Source organism: Choloepus didactylus, chromosome 1 (genome assembly GCF_015220235.1).
Source record: "Choloepus didactylus isolate mChoDid1 chromosome 1, mChoDid1.pri, whole genome shotgun sequence".
In the NCBI taxonomy this organism is placed as follows: Eukaryota; Metazoa; Chordata; class Mammalia; order Pilosa; family Megalonychidae; genus Choloepus; species Choloepus didactylus.
Window position 1 is genome coordinate 247652563 of NC_051307.1, and position 17898 is coordinate 247670460.

Below are 17898 nucleotides of genomic sequence, written 5' to 3' on the forward strand. Positions count from 1 at the left end.
GGCTTTCAGTTGTCCCAACCAGATCCAGTATATGGGTTAGTAGCGCCCTCTTCTGTGCCAGCCTTCACAGCCCTCTGGCTCCCCATAGCTCTGGAAAGTTGCTCTTCTGACCAGCGTTTTGCAGCCCGGAAAGCTTGGGCCCAGAGAGGGCAAGTCACTTGCCTAAGGACACACAGCTCCTAAGTAAGAATTTCAAACTCTTTTCTCTCAACTCCAAGTCAAGGGCTCTTGGTATTAAATCCCTCGGAATAAAGAAGTCGCTACTCCGGCATTTTAAAATTATTAGTATTTGTCTATGCATATAGGATCCCCAATCAGGACATAAGAATAGTCATGTATTAGTGTTTCTGTCCCCCACAACAATGGGTTTTTCGGAATGTGATGAAACGTGATTCTAAATGGTTTTCCCCGCTGAGGGCACTGCGGGAAGAGGCAAAGAAGAGAGATTGCTGGAGGTCTCCTTTTACCCTCAAATGATGGATAAGCACTTCAAGTCTTCAAACACCACAGGCATGGCTTTCCATCCAAGCCCAGCCCTTGGGCTGGCCCCGCAAATGGGGCAGCAGTCAAGAAAACAACGCCACGATTCTGAGTACACCATGTACATCCACTGTTTACATACTGAGGCGATTTTCTTCTAGAACCAACTCTCCATTCTCTATAAATAGCCTGGGACGCCCTCCAAGCACATCCTGGCTAGTTTATATTCACGACGGGTAGACCATATGGCCATCCTGTGCTCCCGAGGGGGCAGTGAGGAGTAGCTAACTTTGCTTTCTTGCATGCCTGTGGGTTGGTACCACTCCCTGACCCCGACCCAGGAGTCCAGCCTCTTGAATTAGGGGGGCATATTCCCTGTCACCCACAGCACCGGGCAGCCAGGGGCCCCCCCAGGAAGCCACATCCCGCCTCAAGCCCCCGGAGTGTGCCTCGGAAGGCTCCCGCTGGGCATTTGGAAGCCTGGCCACATTCGGGCCTTTGGCTGACGGTAACCACAGCTAAAGTTAGAGCTCGGCCTCCCACTCCATTCCCCAGGACACAACCGCCCACGGAAGTCCCTTGCAAGAACGGGTTATTAGCTCCTCAGTGAGCGTGGTTTGATCGGCCAATTTGATTTTGCAACCTCCATCATTCATAGAGGACTTGTGTATTTGAAGCAGCTAAAAATGTACCAATGCCTAAAAAAAAATAATAATGATAATAAAAGGCATCTCCTGGCATGTCCAGCTCTGTATGGGGGAGGCTGGGGGTGGGAATCGAGGGTGGGTTTTGAATAGATCCGTGCTGCTTTTACTCCCTACACTTATGGGGTCTGTGGATGCCATCCCCACCTCCCTTTTGGATGTTTCCTGCTCACAGCCCTCCCTCCTGCCGCTGACTTCGGGGAGAAGGAGCCAGAGAAGGTGGCTGCTTTCAACTTCAGTGGCAAAGCCAGTGACTCTGTGGGGAGCTTGTCAGGGAAGTAGCAACTGTCAGCAAGAAACAAGGCAAAATGAGGGCAGGCCCAGCTCATCTTCTCTCCCAAGTACCCCTGAGTGGCCGGGGCCTTGTCAATCGAGGGCAAAAAGACATGCATGTTTCAGCTGGGCTCACCTAGGGGAAAAGCTCACAACAGTCCCTGGAGGTAAGATTGGACCCCCGTTTGCAGCCAAGTTTCGAGATGTGACCAGTTTGCCAAGAGTTGGCATAAAGGATGACACGAAACAGGGACGCTGACCACAGGCTCTTTCTTCCCCCAAGCCTGCCCAAGGGAGGGTTCGGCTCCTACTGGCAAAGAACACAAAAGCTGAGATTTAGGGGCAAAGAGAGATCAAAGTCGACCACCAACTTTTGCTTCCAATTTTAATTATGAACACTCGAATCTGCAGAGAAGCTGAAATGGTAGTTCAATGAACACCCATTTACACTTACCCTAGATTCACCAATTTTTTTTATCTATGCTTATATATAAAAATAGCAATGTAGATAGATTGTTCTGGATGAACTGTTTGAAAGTAGGTTCCAGGCACCGTGACCCCTTAACTCCGGAGTATTTCAGCACGTGTTGCCTAAGAGCAGGGACACAGACTAAGGCCATTCTCCATCTAGCCCCCACACCATTATCACACTGAAGAACAGTAAAAATAAGTCCCGGCCATTGTCCTCTCTTCAGTCCGTACCGAAATTACCCCAGTCGCCACCAACTTTTGATTTCAAGACTTGAGACTGCTTGATTTTGCCATTTTTTTGGCAACCATTATGACAGCAGTCCTGCAATCTTCTTGGAATTCTTTTTCATTCTTTTTACTCTTTCCTCCATCCCTGGACCTGGGAGAAGGTGGGCCATGGTCAGCCTGGTTGGTTGGAGAATGCGGCAGCTGCTTTTTTCCCTTCTCCCCATGGCCACTTGGAAGCTCTTTCTGCATCCGGTGTCACACTTCGTGGACCCTTTGCTCCAAGTGAACGTGGGAACCTGACTTTTTGCGTCATTTCTGGTTGTGAAAACCCCTCCAAAACAACGCCCCCAGGGCCTCATACCAGGTATGTGCAAAATGACCGGGCCCAAGTGCACAGTATCGTGCCCTGCCCGTGCCCAGTCCAGCTTACTGCTCATAAAAACAGACATGAGGATGTCCAGGAGTTCAAACTTCAATAGCAAGAAGTAATTACACACCCTGGATTAAATGGCAACTTATAAATGGAGGCTCATCTGATTGATATTATTTCTACCTGAAATGAAACTGCCACGTTAGACAGGGGAGATGCTAAAGCAATGGCCTTATTTCTCAATGGTTCTTGACTGACTCAGGAATTTGAGCCACCGAGACTGGGGACCCACTCTGGCCAGCAGAGGGGAATGGGAGGTCAGAGTCACGGACTTAAAGCCTGGTAAACAGGGTTTCCTTCTGCAGATCACTTCCTCCGGTTGACCAAGCTGGGGTGGGACTTTCTGCCGAGTCAGGCGAGGCCCTTATCTTGGCACTGTCATCCCACAGGCACTGCAGCAAGTAAACAAACTTTAGTTGCACCCCAACTCCGGGGCAGGCTCTGAGCTTGAGGCTGGGACAGCTGATGAAGCACCCTGCCCCCTGCCTTCCAGGAGTCACCATCAAAAGGGGGAGAAAGGAGGATCAACAATCGTGTTCCACAAAAGGAAAAGAGGCCAGGAGCTCGGTGGAGAGAGTATGGGGCTTTACAGCCAAAAGACCTGAGTCTGCAGCTCAGCTCTGCCTCAGGCCACTTTCTACAGTGAATTCTTATTTGCATCTAGAACATTCCGTGAGGCTGGCATTCACAACAACACGGCATGACGAAGCACAAAGGAAAGCAATGCCAACTAGCTCCAAAGAGCCGACCTTTGGGGGCTTTTCCAATTCCATGCTCCATAATTTTTCGTTGCATGAAGTAACTAGGGACCTTTTTCTGAAATGAAGTGGCAGCAGCCCCTTGGCCCAGCTGTGTGGCTTCCAGGCTGGGGTAGAGAATGGGTCACTCATTCATTCATTCAGCCAGTGTTTACTGAGGGCCTCCTGTGTGCCTGGGTCCACCCCAGGCAATGGGATTTAACAAAGAACAGGACTGACAAGAGCCCAGGCGGTCCGCTGTCACAGCATGCATCAGATTGCAAACCAGATGAAGGCTGGGCCAAGAGAAGCTTGGTGAACCAGGAGAAGCAGTACTTCTAGTCTGCAATCTCCCTGGAGCAGAGAAGTCTGAGCTGAGCCCTGAGGCGAGACTAATTAGACTAAGAGCGGGGTGGGAGGCAGCCACCACGCAGAGGAGAGGATTTTCTCTCACCCAGCTCTTTCTGCCGTAAATCACGGCTCCTCCTGTTCCAAAGACGGGAATCAAAGAGGTTGTCTCTGCAAAGACCTGCTAGTTCGTTATTAAGGGTTCCGTGGGTTTCTGGATTTCACAGAGCTCACTTTTGGTAGAGCTGTTGTGCATCTCCAGTATGCCAGAGGAGGCAATCTGTGTTCTCTATGATTGGGGAAATGGATGGATTAAGAGAGGTCTAAGCAATGGAGGAAGGAGGCTCTAAAGCCCAGATGGAAGGGTGGGGTTTCCACAGGAAAAGGGAAGAGAGTGGCTGGAAGGAGGGGCGGGGAGACCCGGCGTCTGTAAGCGTGAGAGAGGAAACTTCCAGAAGGGAAGCCTGCTGGGCTGTGTTTTTCCATGAAGTGAGAAACAACATCATGTGGGGAGGGAACACACCTGTCTGTGCTGAACAGGACCCTGTCCTGTCCTTTGGAAGACTGGGAAGGGTGGCAACCTCTGGGGACAAGCCACTTCACCATCTGCCCGGCACAGATATTTATGTTCCTGCCCAAGGACCAATTCCTTTCTGGGTAGTGCCCCCTGCCACCTCCATCATTCCTGGCTAGCTAACCTTGACTTTGTCTTCTTAGGACAACAGAGCATGGTGGGTGATTGAGAATATGGTGGTGGAGCCAGACTGCCCAAGTTCTTATCCCAACTCTGCCCCTTACTTGCTCTGTGACCTTGGCTGAGCCGCCTAACCTCTCTGGTCCTCAGTCCTCCTGTGTAGAATGGCAATACTTGTAATAGTCCTGACACCATGGGGTCCCTGTGAGGATCGAAATGAGCAGATATAAGTAAAGCAGTTAATGCAGGGCCTGGGACACAGTTAAGGACTCAATGTATTAGCTATTTTTAATATTATTCTAATTTAAAAATGTAATATTGCCTGTCATCATGGAACAGATTGGGAAAAAAAAAATAGGTCAAGAGATTCAACTGTCGGATTCTGCTCCACCAAGAGTTTAAGAAAACTCCCAGCTGTGGATTGCAGCTGTATTTAATGTGCTTTAGTGCAAAGTTCCTTCCCACAGAGAGACACCGTGTACGAAATTCAGAAGCTCCACTCGGCATGTTACAGGCTGTCAAGTTCAAACTTGCCGAGGGCCCTCAGAAAACAGGGACGATACCAACAGAGAGCTAAGAAAAAAACACCAACCACACTGGAGGCCAGGAAAAGAGTCACAGCTGGTAAAAGCTAAAACACAATAAGGTTCGGGAAGGGATGGGGCTGTACCCAAGGTCCCATGGCTTGGGGCATCTGAGCTGGTGATGCCTCTAGAACAGAGGGGCTCGGATGTAGCACCCCCACCGTGGAAGCTGCATTGGGGCTGTGCCAGTTTGAATCTATTAAGTACCCCAGGAAAGACCATGTTCTTTTAATCCATTCTCGTGGGGGCAGACTTGTGGGTTGATTAGGTTGTTTCCATGGAGATATGACCCCGCCCATTCAAGGTGGGTCTTAATTAGTTTATTGGTGTCCTCTATGAGAGAATAAAAGGCAGAGACATTTTGAAGATAGCAGAGACACTTAGAAAACACCCAGAGACATTTTGGAGAAAGCCATTTTGAAAGCAGAGCCCTGGAGAGAAGGCAGACATCACCATGTGCCTTCCCATGTGACAGAGGAACCCCCAGATGCCATTGGCCTTTCTTCAGTGAAGGTATCCTCTTGTTGATGCCTTGGTTTGGACACTTTTGTGGCCTTGGAACTGTGGATTTGTGACCTAGTAAACCCCCTTTATAAAAGCCAATCCATTTCTGGTATTTTGCATTCCAGCAGCTTTAGCAAACAGGAACAGGGGCCAAACAGGGCTTGGCACTGCTGGCAACTCCGTAATCTCACCAACATCCTTGGAGCCACTTATACTGTGCATCATCCCCATTTCGCAGCTCAGCAAACTGAGTCCAGGAGAGGAGCACTCACCCAGCTCACGTAGCTGGGAAATGTCAGGGTGGGTATTACTCACCCCAAGATTTCAAGTCTTTTAAGGAAAAAAGGTTTCAAGTCTCAGCCACAGAGGTGCCCTCCAAAGTCAAGTCACATGGAGCTAAGATGTGACACCGTGAGGACACCACAATTCCATCACAAGAATCCCACTTCCCACCCCTCTCCCACTAATCTGTTCTCCATTCCTATGATTCTGTCATTTCAAGAATGTTATCTAAATGGAATCACATGACATGTGGCCTTTGGAGTTGGCCTTTTGGTCTCTGATTTTTAAAGGGCTTGTTTTGCTGACCAGTGCCCTGTGGCTGCAGGCCACATTCTGGAGCTCTGCCTGCAAAGAGGACTTTGGATGTATTTAGATCTTATGCTTGCACAAACCAAGGCCACTGTAAGGGGAGTACTTGGCACCCCTGAGCCTCGGTTTCCCCACCTGGCAGGGCACTGAGCAGCAAGGAGGCCGAAGCTCTGCTCCAGGTCCCTCCTCTTCCCCCGGGGCTGGTTCAGTTCCCCTCTGCCCCTTCACCTACAGCTAGGCTACGTGCATTTAAGGGGCCTGCCCTTTCCCCCATACATCTGGCACCACCGGCCCACAACCGGCCATTGTGTAAACAGGACCCACTTAATCAAGAGGTGGAAAATGACGTGACATCAGGAAGCCACTTGGGCTGTCAGAGCAATTGAACCAGAGAGCAGACTCCCAGAGGGACCTTCGTGCATGGACGGGTCAGGTCAGCCCCAAGAAAGCGCGAGAAGGGGGTGCATCCTGAAAGCGGGAAGGGGTGGGGGTGGGGTGAGGGTGTGGTCTAACAGACTCTAACCTCCCCGGGAGTCCTTGTGACACACCACCAAGGCCCTGCCACAGCGGCGGGGGGAGTCCCCTCACCCAGGTGTCACGCACCCCGCTGGGAGTGGACAGACTCCAGACTGCAGCCCTGAGCAGGGCGCCATCCGCCAGAGGACACACAGCTCAGGCTGTTGGGACTAAGATCCAGAACAACTGGACAGGCACTAACTTTTCTGGACTGTGACTTCTCTGTGTCAGAGACGCCCACTGGCCACTCAGCCCTTTCCAGGGGTCGCCCTTGTCCACATAGTCCCACCGTCAGGGTCCCAGCCACCAGGCAAAGTAAAGAGGAAGGGGGTTCCCTCTTTTGGTGCACGCAGTCACGCTGCTCACTTCCCATTGGCCAGAACCTGGTCACGTGGCCTCACCTAACTGCAAGGGATGGTGGGAAATGTAGTCTTCCTTCCAGGGAGGTCGTGACCAGCTGAAAACTGAGGTTTCTATTGGGAAGAACGGAAATTAGGCAGGTTATGCCTTTGTTTTCTCATCTGTAAAACAGAGGTGATAGTACAAGGTGCTTATGAAGGTTAAATGAATTATTACATGGGAAACACTTAGTGCCAAGCACGTAGGAAGAACTCAGAAATGATAGCTATTTTTATTTTTGTTGTTAAATGAGGCCCTATAGTATCTATCCAAAAGAATTGAAAACAGGACTCACAGAGATACCTGAAGGCCAACGTTCATAGCAGCATTATCCACAAAAGGTGGAAGCAACTCCATGTCTAACAGCAGATAAATGGATCAACAAAACATGTCCTATCTGCATTGTGGAATATTATTCAGCCGTAAAAATGAATGAAGTTCTGATACATGTGACAATATGGATGAAGCTTGAAGACGTCATGTGAAGTGAAATAAGCCAGACAGAAAAGGACAAATATATTTTTACTTACTCACGTGAAATACTTAGAACGTGCAAATTCATAGAGTCAGAAAATAGATTAGAGATTACCAGGGGCTGGGAAGGAGTTAGGGAATGGGAAGTTATTGCTTAATGGATGCAGAGTTTCTGTTTGGAGTGATGAAAAGGCTTTGGTGATGGATGGTGGTGAGGATGGCACAACATTGTCAATATAATTAAAACCACCAAATTGTATACCTGAAAGGTGCTTAAATGGGGGATGTTTTGTTGTACATGTTACAACAGTAAAATAGTTTCTTTTTAAAAAAAGGCAAGATGGTCTAAATATTTCAACAATGTAAAATAATTTATACCTAGGAGATTAATAAAACAAACTCTTAACAAAATAAAAAAATGAAAATGTGATCCTGTATTTAAAGTCCTGGCACCGAGCCGGGCCCAGAGTGTAGAATCCAGTAAAAGGTGCTGCATTTGTTATTGTTTTATTTGTTAGTGTCAGAACTCAGCCGACTCCAAGTCCAGTGCTCTTTCGTGGACACCACAGCTTTCTCGAGCGGAGCCTGAACAGGCTCCCCCTGCAGCCTCAGCTCTTGCGCCGGCTCTGGGCACCACCCAAACAGATGGCTGAGCCCTGCAGAATTCAGGCCAGCTCAGCTGCAGGAAATGGCTAATCCGTCTCTTGTGGCTTTCCACAAATGGCCTGCTTTGCAGTACTCAGTCCCCAGTACGGGAAGGGATCCAGGAGGTGAGCCCAGGACAGCCTGTCCTCTCTCGGCTGGGATCAGGAATGCCAGAGGCCCATGGGGGAGGTAACAGAAGAGGGAGCTTTAGCTGCTGCCCTTGGAGAAGTCAGAGTGGAGCACATGGACACCCTACCCCCCACCCTCCAGCCTCATGGGCGGCCGGCCGGGTGCACGTTCCTCCCAGCTGTCCATTCGCTGCTTGTCCTCAGCCAGCCCCGGCACCACGTGGCACGTCTCCAGCCAAGCTCAAAACCAACTGACATCCCCGGCAAGAAGGAGGAAGTGAGCAAAGGGGCATTGTGGCCTGACCTTTGCCCTCTTGGGTCTGAGAGATTTCTAAAAACTTCTCGCCCAGACTCTGGGGTGCTGATGCCCCATCTCAGGTCAGTGGTTCCCTGGACTGTCTCCATAGAGATGAGAAACCAGGAGCCAGAGATGGGCCAGGGAGAGGAGGATGGGTGCCAGAGTAATGCACAGAAGGCTGGTCCTCCTTCTGAGCCGTGAGCAGATTGATGGTTGGCTGAGGAGGGAAGGCAGCCTCTGGGGCCATCTTGGAGAGGGACAGATGGACGCAGCCCCTGCACGGCCAGGGCAGCTGACTCCCTGTCGGAGGGGCACACAGGCTTCTCCAGCCTGAGACCCAGTGCCCAGAGCCCACCATGGCCAAAACCCACCCTTCATCCTGGCCCCTTACACAGCCCCTCAGTCAGTGCCCTGCCAAAGAGATTTGGGGGCTCCCAGCTTGGTCCCCCTTACTCAGGGCAGATCACTGTGCACCCCTCCCCCACACCACCCCCAACCACCCACCCAAGGAAACACACTACATTGGGGTTAACACCCCAAACACCAAAACAGCTTCAGAACCTTTTTTGATCCAGATAAAGTGAACAAGATGATGCTGTTTACATAAAAAAGCACAGATTATGGTTTAACATTTTCTCCCTTGTTGGATGTATGTGAAATGCATAGCATCAAGCCTGGAGGGATCTGTACCAAAACGGGTGCAGATCCAGGTTATTAAAAGGGCTGACCATGGCGGGGACACAAATATGAGCAGCTTTTATTTTGTTTCATTCACTGCTATGGACCATGGCTATCAAATAATAGTAATAAAAATAATAATGATAGCAACAGCCAGTCCTCACGTGGTGCACAGATCAACTTATACAGCACATCCAGGATCCTGGGAGGAGGATCCTGTTGGCATCCCATTCTGCAGATGAAGAAACTGAGGCCCAAGGAGTTGGGAAGGTGGGGCCAACTCCCTCCTTCCTACTGTTATCTGCCCCATCGGCAGATCTCGAGGCCGATCAGGACCCTGGGTGTCGAAAAGCCCGGTGGGACCACTGAGAACCTCGAGCTCATCTTCTCCCCCTTGCTCCCTGCTATTGAAGGAGATAAGAGGGACTAGGGGAAGAGTAGGGTTTTGAGCTTTCAGTTGGGGGTGGCAGCCCAGGGTCTCCAGCCTGTCTGGTGCTGGCTCTCTTGAGTCTTCAGGGAGCCCTGTGGGATGACCTCACCACCCTATCACTCAACATAAAGGGCAGGCACTGACTTGCTTTCTCCCCCACCCTGCTACCATGTCGCCCAGGGCCTGCATTCTCCACCAAAGTCCCCTCACCCCGCAGGCCTCCTTCCCCAAGTCCCCGCACCCCAAGCTCAGGCCTTCAGGCATGTCATCTTCTCCCCCACTCAGGGGGCCAGGCAGGCTTCCTTCCCCAGGTCTCGTACCTAATGGGGTTGGGGGCTTCTCTCCTGCTGACAGATCCCAAGACTTTTGCTCTTAGAGAATCCCCTATCACCTTGTTGGGGGGAATGACACCCGGCTCCCTTCCGCCTCGGGGGGCATATGTTGGAATCCTCCATATGCATTTGGGATTATTTTTTCAACTGTCCTGCAGGTTTAAAATTATGTCAAAATAGAAAGTTAAAAAATAATAATAATAATCAAGAAGAGATTCCAAAAGGAGCCGAGAGATCACTCTGGTGGGCACTCTTACGCACAATATAGACAACCCTTTTTAGGTTCGAATGAATTTGAATGGCTAGCAGTAAATGCCTGAAACTATCAAACTACAACACAGAACCCTTGAATCTTGAAGATGATTGTATAAAAATGCAGCTTATGAGGGGTGACAATGTGATTGGGAAAGCCATGTGGACCACACTCCCCTTTGTCCAGTGTATTGACGGATGAGTAGAAAAACAGGGGCAAAAACAAAAAGAAAAAAAAAAAGGCACCCAGTGTTCTTTTTTACTTTAATTGTTATTTTTCACTTTAATTTTTATTCTTATTACTTTTGTGTGTGTGGTAATGAAAATGTTCCAAAATTAATTTTGGTGTTGAACGCACAACTATATAATGGTACTGTGAACAATTGAATGTACACTTTGTATTAGTGCATGGTAGGTGAATATATCTCAATGAAATTGAATTTAAAAAATTAAAAAAAAATAATAAAGGAAAACCAATAGGCCTGAATCTAACGTGCTCCCTTGCACGGGCTCCTGACTCAGTAACCACCCCCTACCTCTCCCCCAGACGGAGCTGGCTTGAATGGAATCGGTTCTTTTTCAGGCCAGAACAGTTTGCAAAGCTAACAGGAAACAGAACAATGCCCTCTCCACCCATGAACTGACCGACACCGCCCCCCTCCCCACTCCCTTCCAGGTGGACAACTACAACACGGATCCCCTGATCTGCCGGGCCGGGCTGAAGGTGTGCTTCAGCATCCAGCTGCTCAACGCCGTCTCGCGGGTGGAGCGGGCCCTCCCCAAGCTGACGCTGCCCTTCCTGCTGCTTCAGGGCTCCGCCGACCGCCTGTGCGACAGCAAAGGGGCCTACCTGCTCATGGAGTCAGCCAAGAGCCAGGACAAGACCCTCAAGGTGAGCCTGCCCCGAGGGAGGAGAGAGGGCGGGTCCCTTGGGGTGCACCTGCCCAGACTCCAGTGCTCCCCACCCAGGCAGCTCGGGATAGGGGCCAGCCCAGCCCACTGGAAAATAGATAGTGGGATGACAAAGCATCTTCATTCTAAGAACACACACAAGTCATTAGCCGATCATTCTGCATGAATGAGCTTGAAGGGAAGAAGGAAAGAAGGACCAGGAGACTTTAGGGTCAGGAAAAAGAGTCTGCACCCGGGCCTTGAGTAAAGACAATCTCCCAGGAGGTTGTTTTCAGCTTTGTTGTGGTTGGGAGAGGAGCCTCCAGCTTTACTGCCGATTGGCATTCTCCACCCCCAGCCGGCTTGGGCGAGGGGGACCTCTGGGCACGAGGTGCTGGGGGCACTTAGCGGCATCTGAATCTGCAAGGGAAGCTTTGCAAGAGCTGGGTCCTGCAGAGGGAGGGACCCAGAGGCAGCACCCGTGCTTTGTTATGTGGCATAGGAGGTGCAGAAGACACCAACGGACTAAACCAGAGAGGTTCCCGAGATGGACATGTCATTTGAGGGTCTAAAGGGCCCACTTAGTTTGTCTGATTGAACTAGGAAGGACTCCCAAATGGGTCAAATGGTGTAGGGGTGGGGTGGGGTGTGGATTCTTCTCTGTGCACAGGCTGTGTACTAGGCAGGTGATAGTTGACCCTTAAAATGGCCCTTTGTGGTCAGTGGGTCAGGGATGCCACTCACATCCGTGTCTCTGGGATTGGCACACACAGATTGGGCCGCCACATTCCCACGCAGCGATATATGAAGGCCCTGGGTTGATACCATTGATTTTACTGGGTTAAAAAGAGAGTAGGTGACGCACTTACAAGCCCACACTTCCCAAATGATGGCCAGATCTAACTCCAAGCTCAGTGCCCTTTCCCACACATCTCGATAAATTGCCACGTGCTTCCCTCCCATCTTTATCAAATTGCAGACTTTGACCCACACCAGCTGCCAGGTATAGATTCAGGGATGGATAAAAAGAAGTAAAAAAAAATAAATAAATCTGGAAAAAGAAAAGTCAACTTCCTTAATGCTGGAGAGCGTAAAAATACAATGGGACGCTTCACATTTTGGTGTGAAAGGATTGCGCAGATCTCACCCTGCGCTGGCAGGGAACCCCATTGGCCCTACTAAAGTAGTCCACTAAGATCATTCTTTTATTCAGTCACACAGGCACCCATTCATTGATTATTTAATTCAACAAATGTTTACTGGGCACGTACTTTGTGCCAACCCCCGTGAACAAGCCTCCATTCTCCCATGGGGCCCATATCCTGGTGGGGTAAAGAGACAATGAGCAGATAAACAAATAAGTGATGGGGGTAACCAAATGATTTGTGCCCTGGAGGAAATTAAGCAGGGTGCTGCGGTAGCAGGAGCAGAAGAAGGGTAAAGCTTACTTTAGATTGGACAGGCAAGTCTGAGGTCTGATGGTGGAAACAGCTAGCGAAGAACATTCTAGACAGAGGAAAGAGCAGGGGCGGAGACCCCCAGGTTAGAAGGATCTCGGTGTATGCAAGCATTCCGAAGGATGCCAGTGCAGTGGGAGTGAACTGGCCAGAGGACAGAGTGATACACCGTAGGGTTAGGGGATTGGGTGCAGGAACTCACCATCCCAGCCTTGGGTCATGAGAAGCTGGGATTTTGTTCTTAGGACAATGAGAAGCCACCAAGGATTTTGAGCCAGGGGGTGACATGATGCAATTTCAGTTTTAAAGCATCCCACCAGCCAGGAGTGGAAGGAGGAGGCCAGGTGGAAGGATATACTGCCAATTGCCAAAGAAAGATGGCGCCTCAGCTTAGGGCTGTGGCCACGAAGGCACAGGGAAGAGCTGACAGGATGGGTAGCAGGGCTGGAAGCGAGCTTGGCCACAGGGAGTGAGATAAAAGGGGAGTGAGTGAGTAAGGATGGCTCCTAGGTTTGAGGCTTCTGGTGGTGTACTCTGAGATGGGTAACACTTAGAGAAAAAGAGATTTTAGGAGTAATTGAGCTCCAATTGGAGAGACCTCTTGGAGATATCTATTAGAAATGTGGAGATGTCCATTAGAAATTCAAATGGAAGTGTCAGGTAGTCTGTTGGAACCACACATTAGAGTTCGGAAAGGAGGTCTGGCTGGAGATACAAATTCAAGAGTCATCAGCTCATCAATGTTTTTAAAGCCATGAGACCGGGTGAGATTAATGGGGAGAGAGAGAAGAGAGGCGGGACCGAGGCAAGCCCCGAGGCCACCCCAATTTGCAGAGGTTGGTGGACGTGTTTCCAGCGTTCACAGGTAGGTCAAGGTGTCCTACAGAAAAACCTTGGGTTAGAGCCATAAGGGATCTGGCTGGTGTCAACAGAAGGGAGGGCAGAGCTGGTGCTTCTGGCCACGGAGAAAGCTCACTTGGGCTGATGTGGTCCGGAGAAGCCAGCTTGTTTACAAGCTTGTTCCCTGATTGCATGCCCTGAGATTTTAGGAATAATTGAGTAACACCCAGCCTAGCTGAGAAGGCTGGTGAAGGAGGAGGCAGAGAAGGGATGTATAAAGCCCTGGAAACCACTAGAGGAAAATGTTCCTGAAGGATGAGATCGTTCAGTTCGTTTGAACGATGCCGAGAAGTCAAAAGATATCGAGGGCAAAAAGGCATCCGCTGGATATGGCAAGCTGAAGGTCATTGACGACCTTGAGGAGAATGGGGTCTGAGGGTTGGTGGGAGCCAATGTCAGATAGGGGTGAATTGAGAACTAAATGGAAAGCAAGGCAGTAAAGACAGGGAATGAAAATCAGCCCTTGGGAGCAGGTTGGCTGAAATGGAGGCACAGAAGAGGTTTCAAGAGCTGGAGACGGATGTGGGGCCAAGGAGATACTACAGCGTGTGGGACTGATTTGATGTATGCGAACCACCATATGGTCCAGAGGTCCCCGGAGCACAGGACTCGAAGCCACCAGCAGGTCCTCCGGGAGTAGGGACAGAGTCCAGGGGACAGAGGACACTGTAGGGCGCACCCTCCCTCCCTCCCCCGTCAGCTTCCTGCTGCCCCTGACGGCCTGTATGTGTTTCCACATTGCAGATCTACGAAGGTGCCTACCACGTTCTCCACAAAGAGCTTCCCGAAGTAGCCAACTCTGTCTTTCGTGAAATAAGCATGTGGGTCTCTCAAAGGACAGCTGCGGCAGGAGCTGGGTCCCCACCCTGAATTCACAGGCCTGGCTGCCATTTCACAGTCTGGAGGAAGTGGGCAGAGGAAGGGCAGAAGATGTGGCTTGCAAAAAAAAAAAAAAAGAAATCTCAAATTGGAGAGGTCCCTAGCACAATTTGCTTTAAAAAAGAAAAGACATTAATGTCACACACACTAGGCCATGAGCCAGTGGCTCTACCTTGAGGAGTAGATGCTCTGTGCAAAAATGAAGAAGGGTCACCGGCAATTTTCAAGAGAGGCAATATGCCGAAATGCCCCCTTAACAAAAGCAAAGCCTCTGCCCCGCCTCTACCAGCTCCCACAGAGGTTTCCAGGAATTCCTGAGGTTCCTTGAGGTGCCAGACTGCAATAACTTGAGGCGTCCCCTCTCCTGATATTATAGATCGTTATCCACCTGCCACCCCCACCCATCCCCACCCCACCTCCCACCTCCCACCAGCCACTCCTGGGGGACCCTTCTCTGCCCGTGTCACCAGGTGGCTGGGGTCTCCTTGGAACCTAAGAACTCTGGGCAGATCCCCGGGCCCCTCAGGGGCCCTAGAAAGTATCCACCATTTCCTCCAAATGGGCAGCCACCCCTGACCCTTGTCACTTCCTCTGCGGTGGGGGCAAGACTTAGCCTAAAAGGAGAACCAATCAAGCAGGAAACCTTCATTTCTCCCTCCCGCCCTCACCCTTTCCTTCTCTGTCAGGGCGGCACGTGGGTTGCCGGCTGCCTCCCGCGTATATTCAAAGAGGGTGCCTTTCCTTAGCAACTTTTACTGGACACTCTACTAAAAGAAAAATTGTATTGAAGATGAAATGTTTAATATATATAATGTATATTCTAAAGCATACACTATTTGGGTGGGAGCCAGGGGGGCTCGAAGGAACTTGAGGCAAGAAGGCAGTTTTGTTGCCCGCTGCCCGGTGTCCATCACAAGCCCAGCTCAGCGCTGCAGCCCTAACGGGTTCTTGGTGGGGGGGGGGGGGGGGGTCCCAGGCCCCTTTGCGGCTGGGCATAGTCAGAACGCCTGGGATGGTCCTCTGGGTTGGGTGGTGAGGACCCCCGTGCTCAGGTTGATAAGCCACAGCCCCAGACAGGGGAGCCTGGGGTTGGGCATCGTCTGGCAGGAAGCTTCCGGCGGTGAGCAGGGCTGCATGGGCTGGAGGGGCCCCATCCCAGGCCCTGACCTGTGCAACCTGGGCCTGCCCAGCCCAAGGAGCCTGCAGAGCCTGCAGAGCCAGGGCCTGTGACTGAGCAGAGGCAAGGCCCACGGAGGCCACAGGCCAGGGCTGGTCACCCTGTCCCCACCCACAGCAGCCCACCGAGGTGGAGAGGGTGGCACTCCTGAGTTCCGGCACAGTCTGGCCTGCTTCTCTCAGGTGCAAACCTCGCCCTCTGCCCTGCCCTCCACCTGTATTTAGGGCCAGCAATAAAAAGGGGGTGGCCAGCCGGGAATGGGGAAGCTGGCACTCTCCCGATAGGGGTTCCTTTTACCTCATGAAGCTGATTGGTGGCAATTAGGCCTCTGGGTGGGGTCACTGGGTCCTGGGGGTAGGTGCTGCCTGCCACCAGCTTCCTCCCTGTTGGTTTTTAGACCAGCACAGCCGCAGGGAACTTATTCCGCATGGATGGTGCAATCGGAGGGTCCCGGGGCCACAAACGGAGGCTGCAAGCCCGCAACAGGGCCCCCTCTGAGCACCGAGGCCAGGAATGGGGGCTTGGACTGAAAATCCCCACCTGCATCCCCAGCAGCAGGAAGAGCTGCCCAGTCTCTCACGCCTTGTAATTCTCAGGGCTTATTCTGAGTCTCCAGGGAGGGGAGCCCCTCGTTCTCCTTTCCCTCGCTGGCCCAAGAGCTGTTCACCATGGAGAGGCCCGGAGCCCCCAAGGTGAAGGAGACTGGGCCCTGGGGGTCCACGGGTGGGAGTTCTCCTGGATCCTGCCCCAAAGAGAGGCTGAGCTCCCCCCAGATCCCCAACAGTGAGCAAGGCAGATGTTTAGGGTGCTAACGACCCCGAACCCTACGCAGGGCAGTTTCCACTTATTTCTTTGGCGTCTCTTGGGAGAAGAAAAAAGGTGTTGAGAGAGATCAGTCTCCACCTGCCTGATGGGGCCCCGTGCAGCTGGGCAGCATCGTTTCCACTTCTCAGCGAAAAACTGCAGAAACTACATCTGCAAATCCGAGCTCCCCAGAGCTTAGATCTGTGCCCCGAGCTGTGATATCACAGGTCAGCTAATGAACCTGCCCAACCCCTCCTCCTTCCCTGCCCGCTGCCTCTCCCTGTAGCATGTTATGACGATGCCATTTCCCAAATTAAATATCAGGGATGAGGTCTGACCAAGGACACTTTCAGATACATGAATTTATTTGCACGGAAGCTCTCACAGAGACACATGACCCATTCAGTCTCCTTGACTTGTCTGATTAAAGAACTGCCTAGATTAAAAAAGAACATTGTTTGAAATCGGGGACTATCTTACCTGATCTGGAAGAGCACGCCCACCTGCTGAGAAGGGAGATGGTGCAGGAGTAGGGGGTCTTCAGATGTGTCTGGAAATTATGTTTGATCTCGGGGACACGCCCAGCTTTAGAGTAGAGCCTGAGCTGGGTACAGGATTTGGAGTTGGGAGGGCTTGGCCCCGAGAAGTGGAAAGGAAGGCACAGCCAGGGAGGAGCTCCTGCAAACTCTGCCTGGGTGAAGGACACAACTAATTGGGGCATTCGCTGGAACCCTGGCATGGATGAGACCCTTCCCCATTCATTCTGACTCCACGCTAGCTCAGCCAAAAATGGCTTCCATACCTGCAGCCAGGGGAGCTCCCACCTGGTGCCCCTTGGGAGTCCCAAGGCCCTCTTCCTTTGCAGGGATGATGGAGGTGGGGAAGAGAGGGCTACCTCTGCCCTTCCAGCAGTGAGCAATCCCAGCTCCCTCCCAGCCTTCAGATGGCACTGGGACCCACCATGCAAACACTAAAGAATGCCACGGGAACCCCCCTGGTCCCACCCAACACCTCTTTTCCAGGCACTGTGTGGCTCTCACACTCTCTTTTGGTTCACTCTCACCAATTACTAACATAAGCCCACGAAGATCACGATGATTTTCCACGCAGTTTACCTGTTTGTAATCGCCACCACAGCTCAGCCACTTCCATACATACTGCTAGTGGGGAACGCGTGTATCCGTTTAGAACTATTAAAGGAACCAGTGTATGCTACAGCTAATCCGAATAAACCAGAAGTTTTCTGAATGCCATCTGTCTTTGCCTGTCTTACGGGGCCCCTGATCCGGGACTACAGCGTGCCCTGCAGAGAGAGCAACAGGTCCTTTTGCCAGGCAGGATGGAGAGTCCAGGATGACCCCGTGCCAGTCACCTGATGTTGACTCAGGTGGTCCTTCCAGGGCCCAGATGGCTGAGTGTGAACTTCATTTTCTCTCTTGCATACTCAGGGGTAGCCAGAGTCATCCCTGCCTCTACCCCACGATGCACTTTTCACCGCCAGGTAAAAATGAACATTTGCCCCTGCAGCCCAGGCCACCCCCAGCTCTAGGCTCTGTAGCTGACCCTTTCCTCCACAGTCCTGCGTGGGTATCTA

The 17898-nt window shown here is 51.4% G+C and overlaps 1 protein-coding gene across 5 annotated transcripts in view; it reads left to right on the forward strand.

Moving 5' to 3' along the window:
* Nucleotides 1-17552, forward strand: part of MGLL (monoglyceride lipase) — a 134796-nt gene extending 117244 nt beyond the window's left edge. For all 5 annotated transcript variants that reach the window (XM_037803231.1, XM_037803219.1, XM_037803240.1 and 2 more), the window contains 2 exons: nucleotides 10873-11088; nucleotides 14189-17552. In XM_037803231.1, coding sequence (XP_037659159.1) covers nucleotides 10873-11088; nucleotides 14189-14314 — 342 coding nt within the window. In that variant the 3' untranslated portion in view covers nucleotides 14315-17552. The remainder of the gene's footprint in view (nucleotides 1-10872; nucleotides 11089-14188) is intronic.
* Nucleotides 17553-17898: the final 346 nt, after the last annotated feature.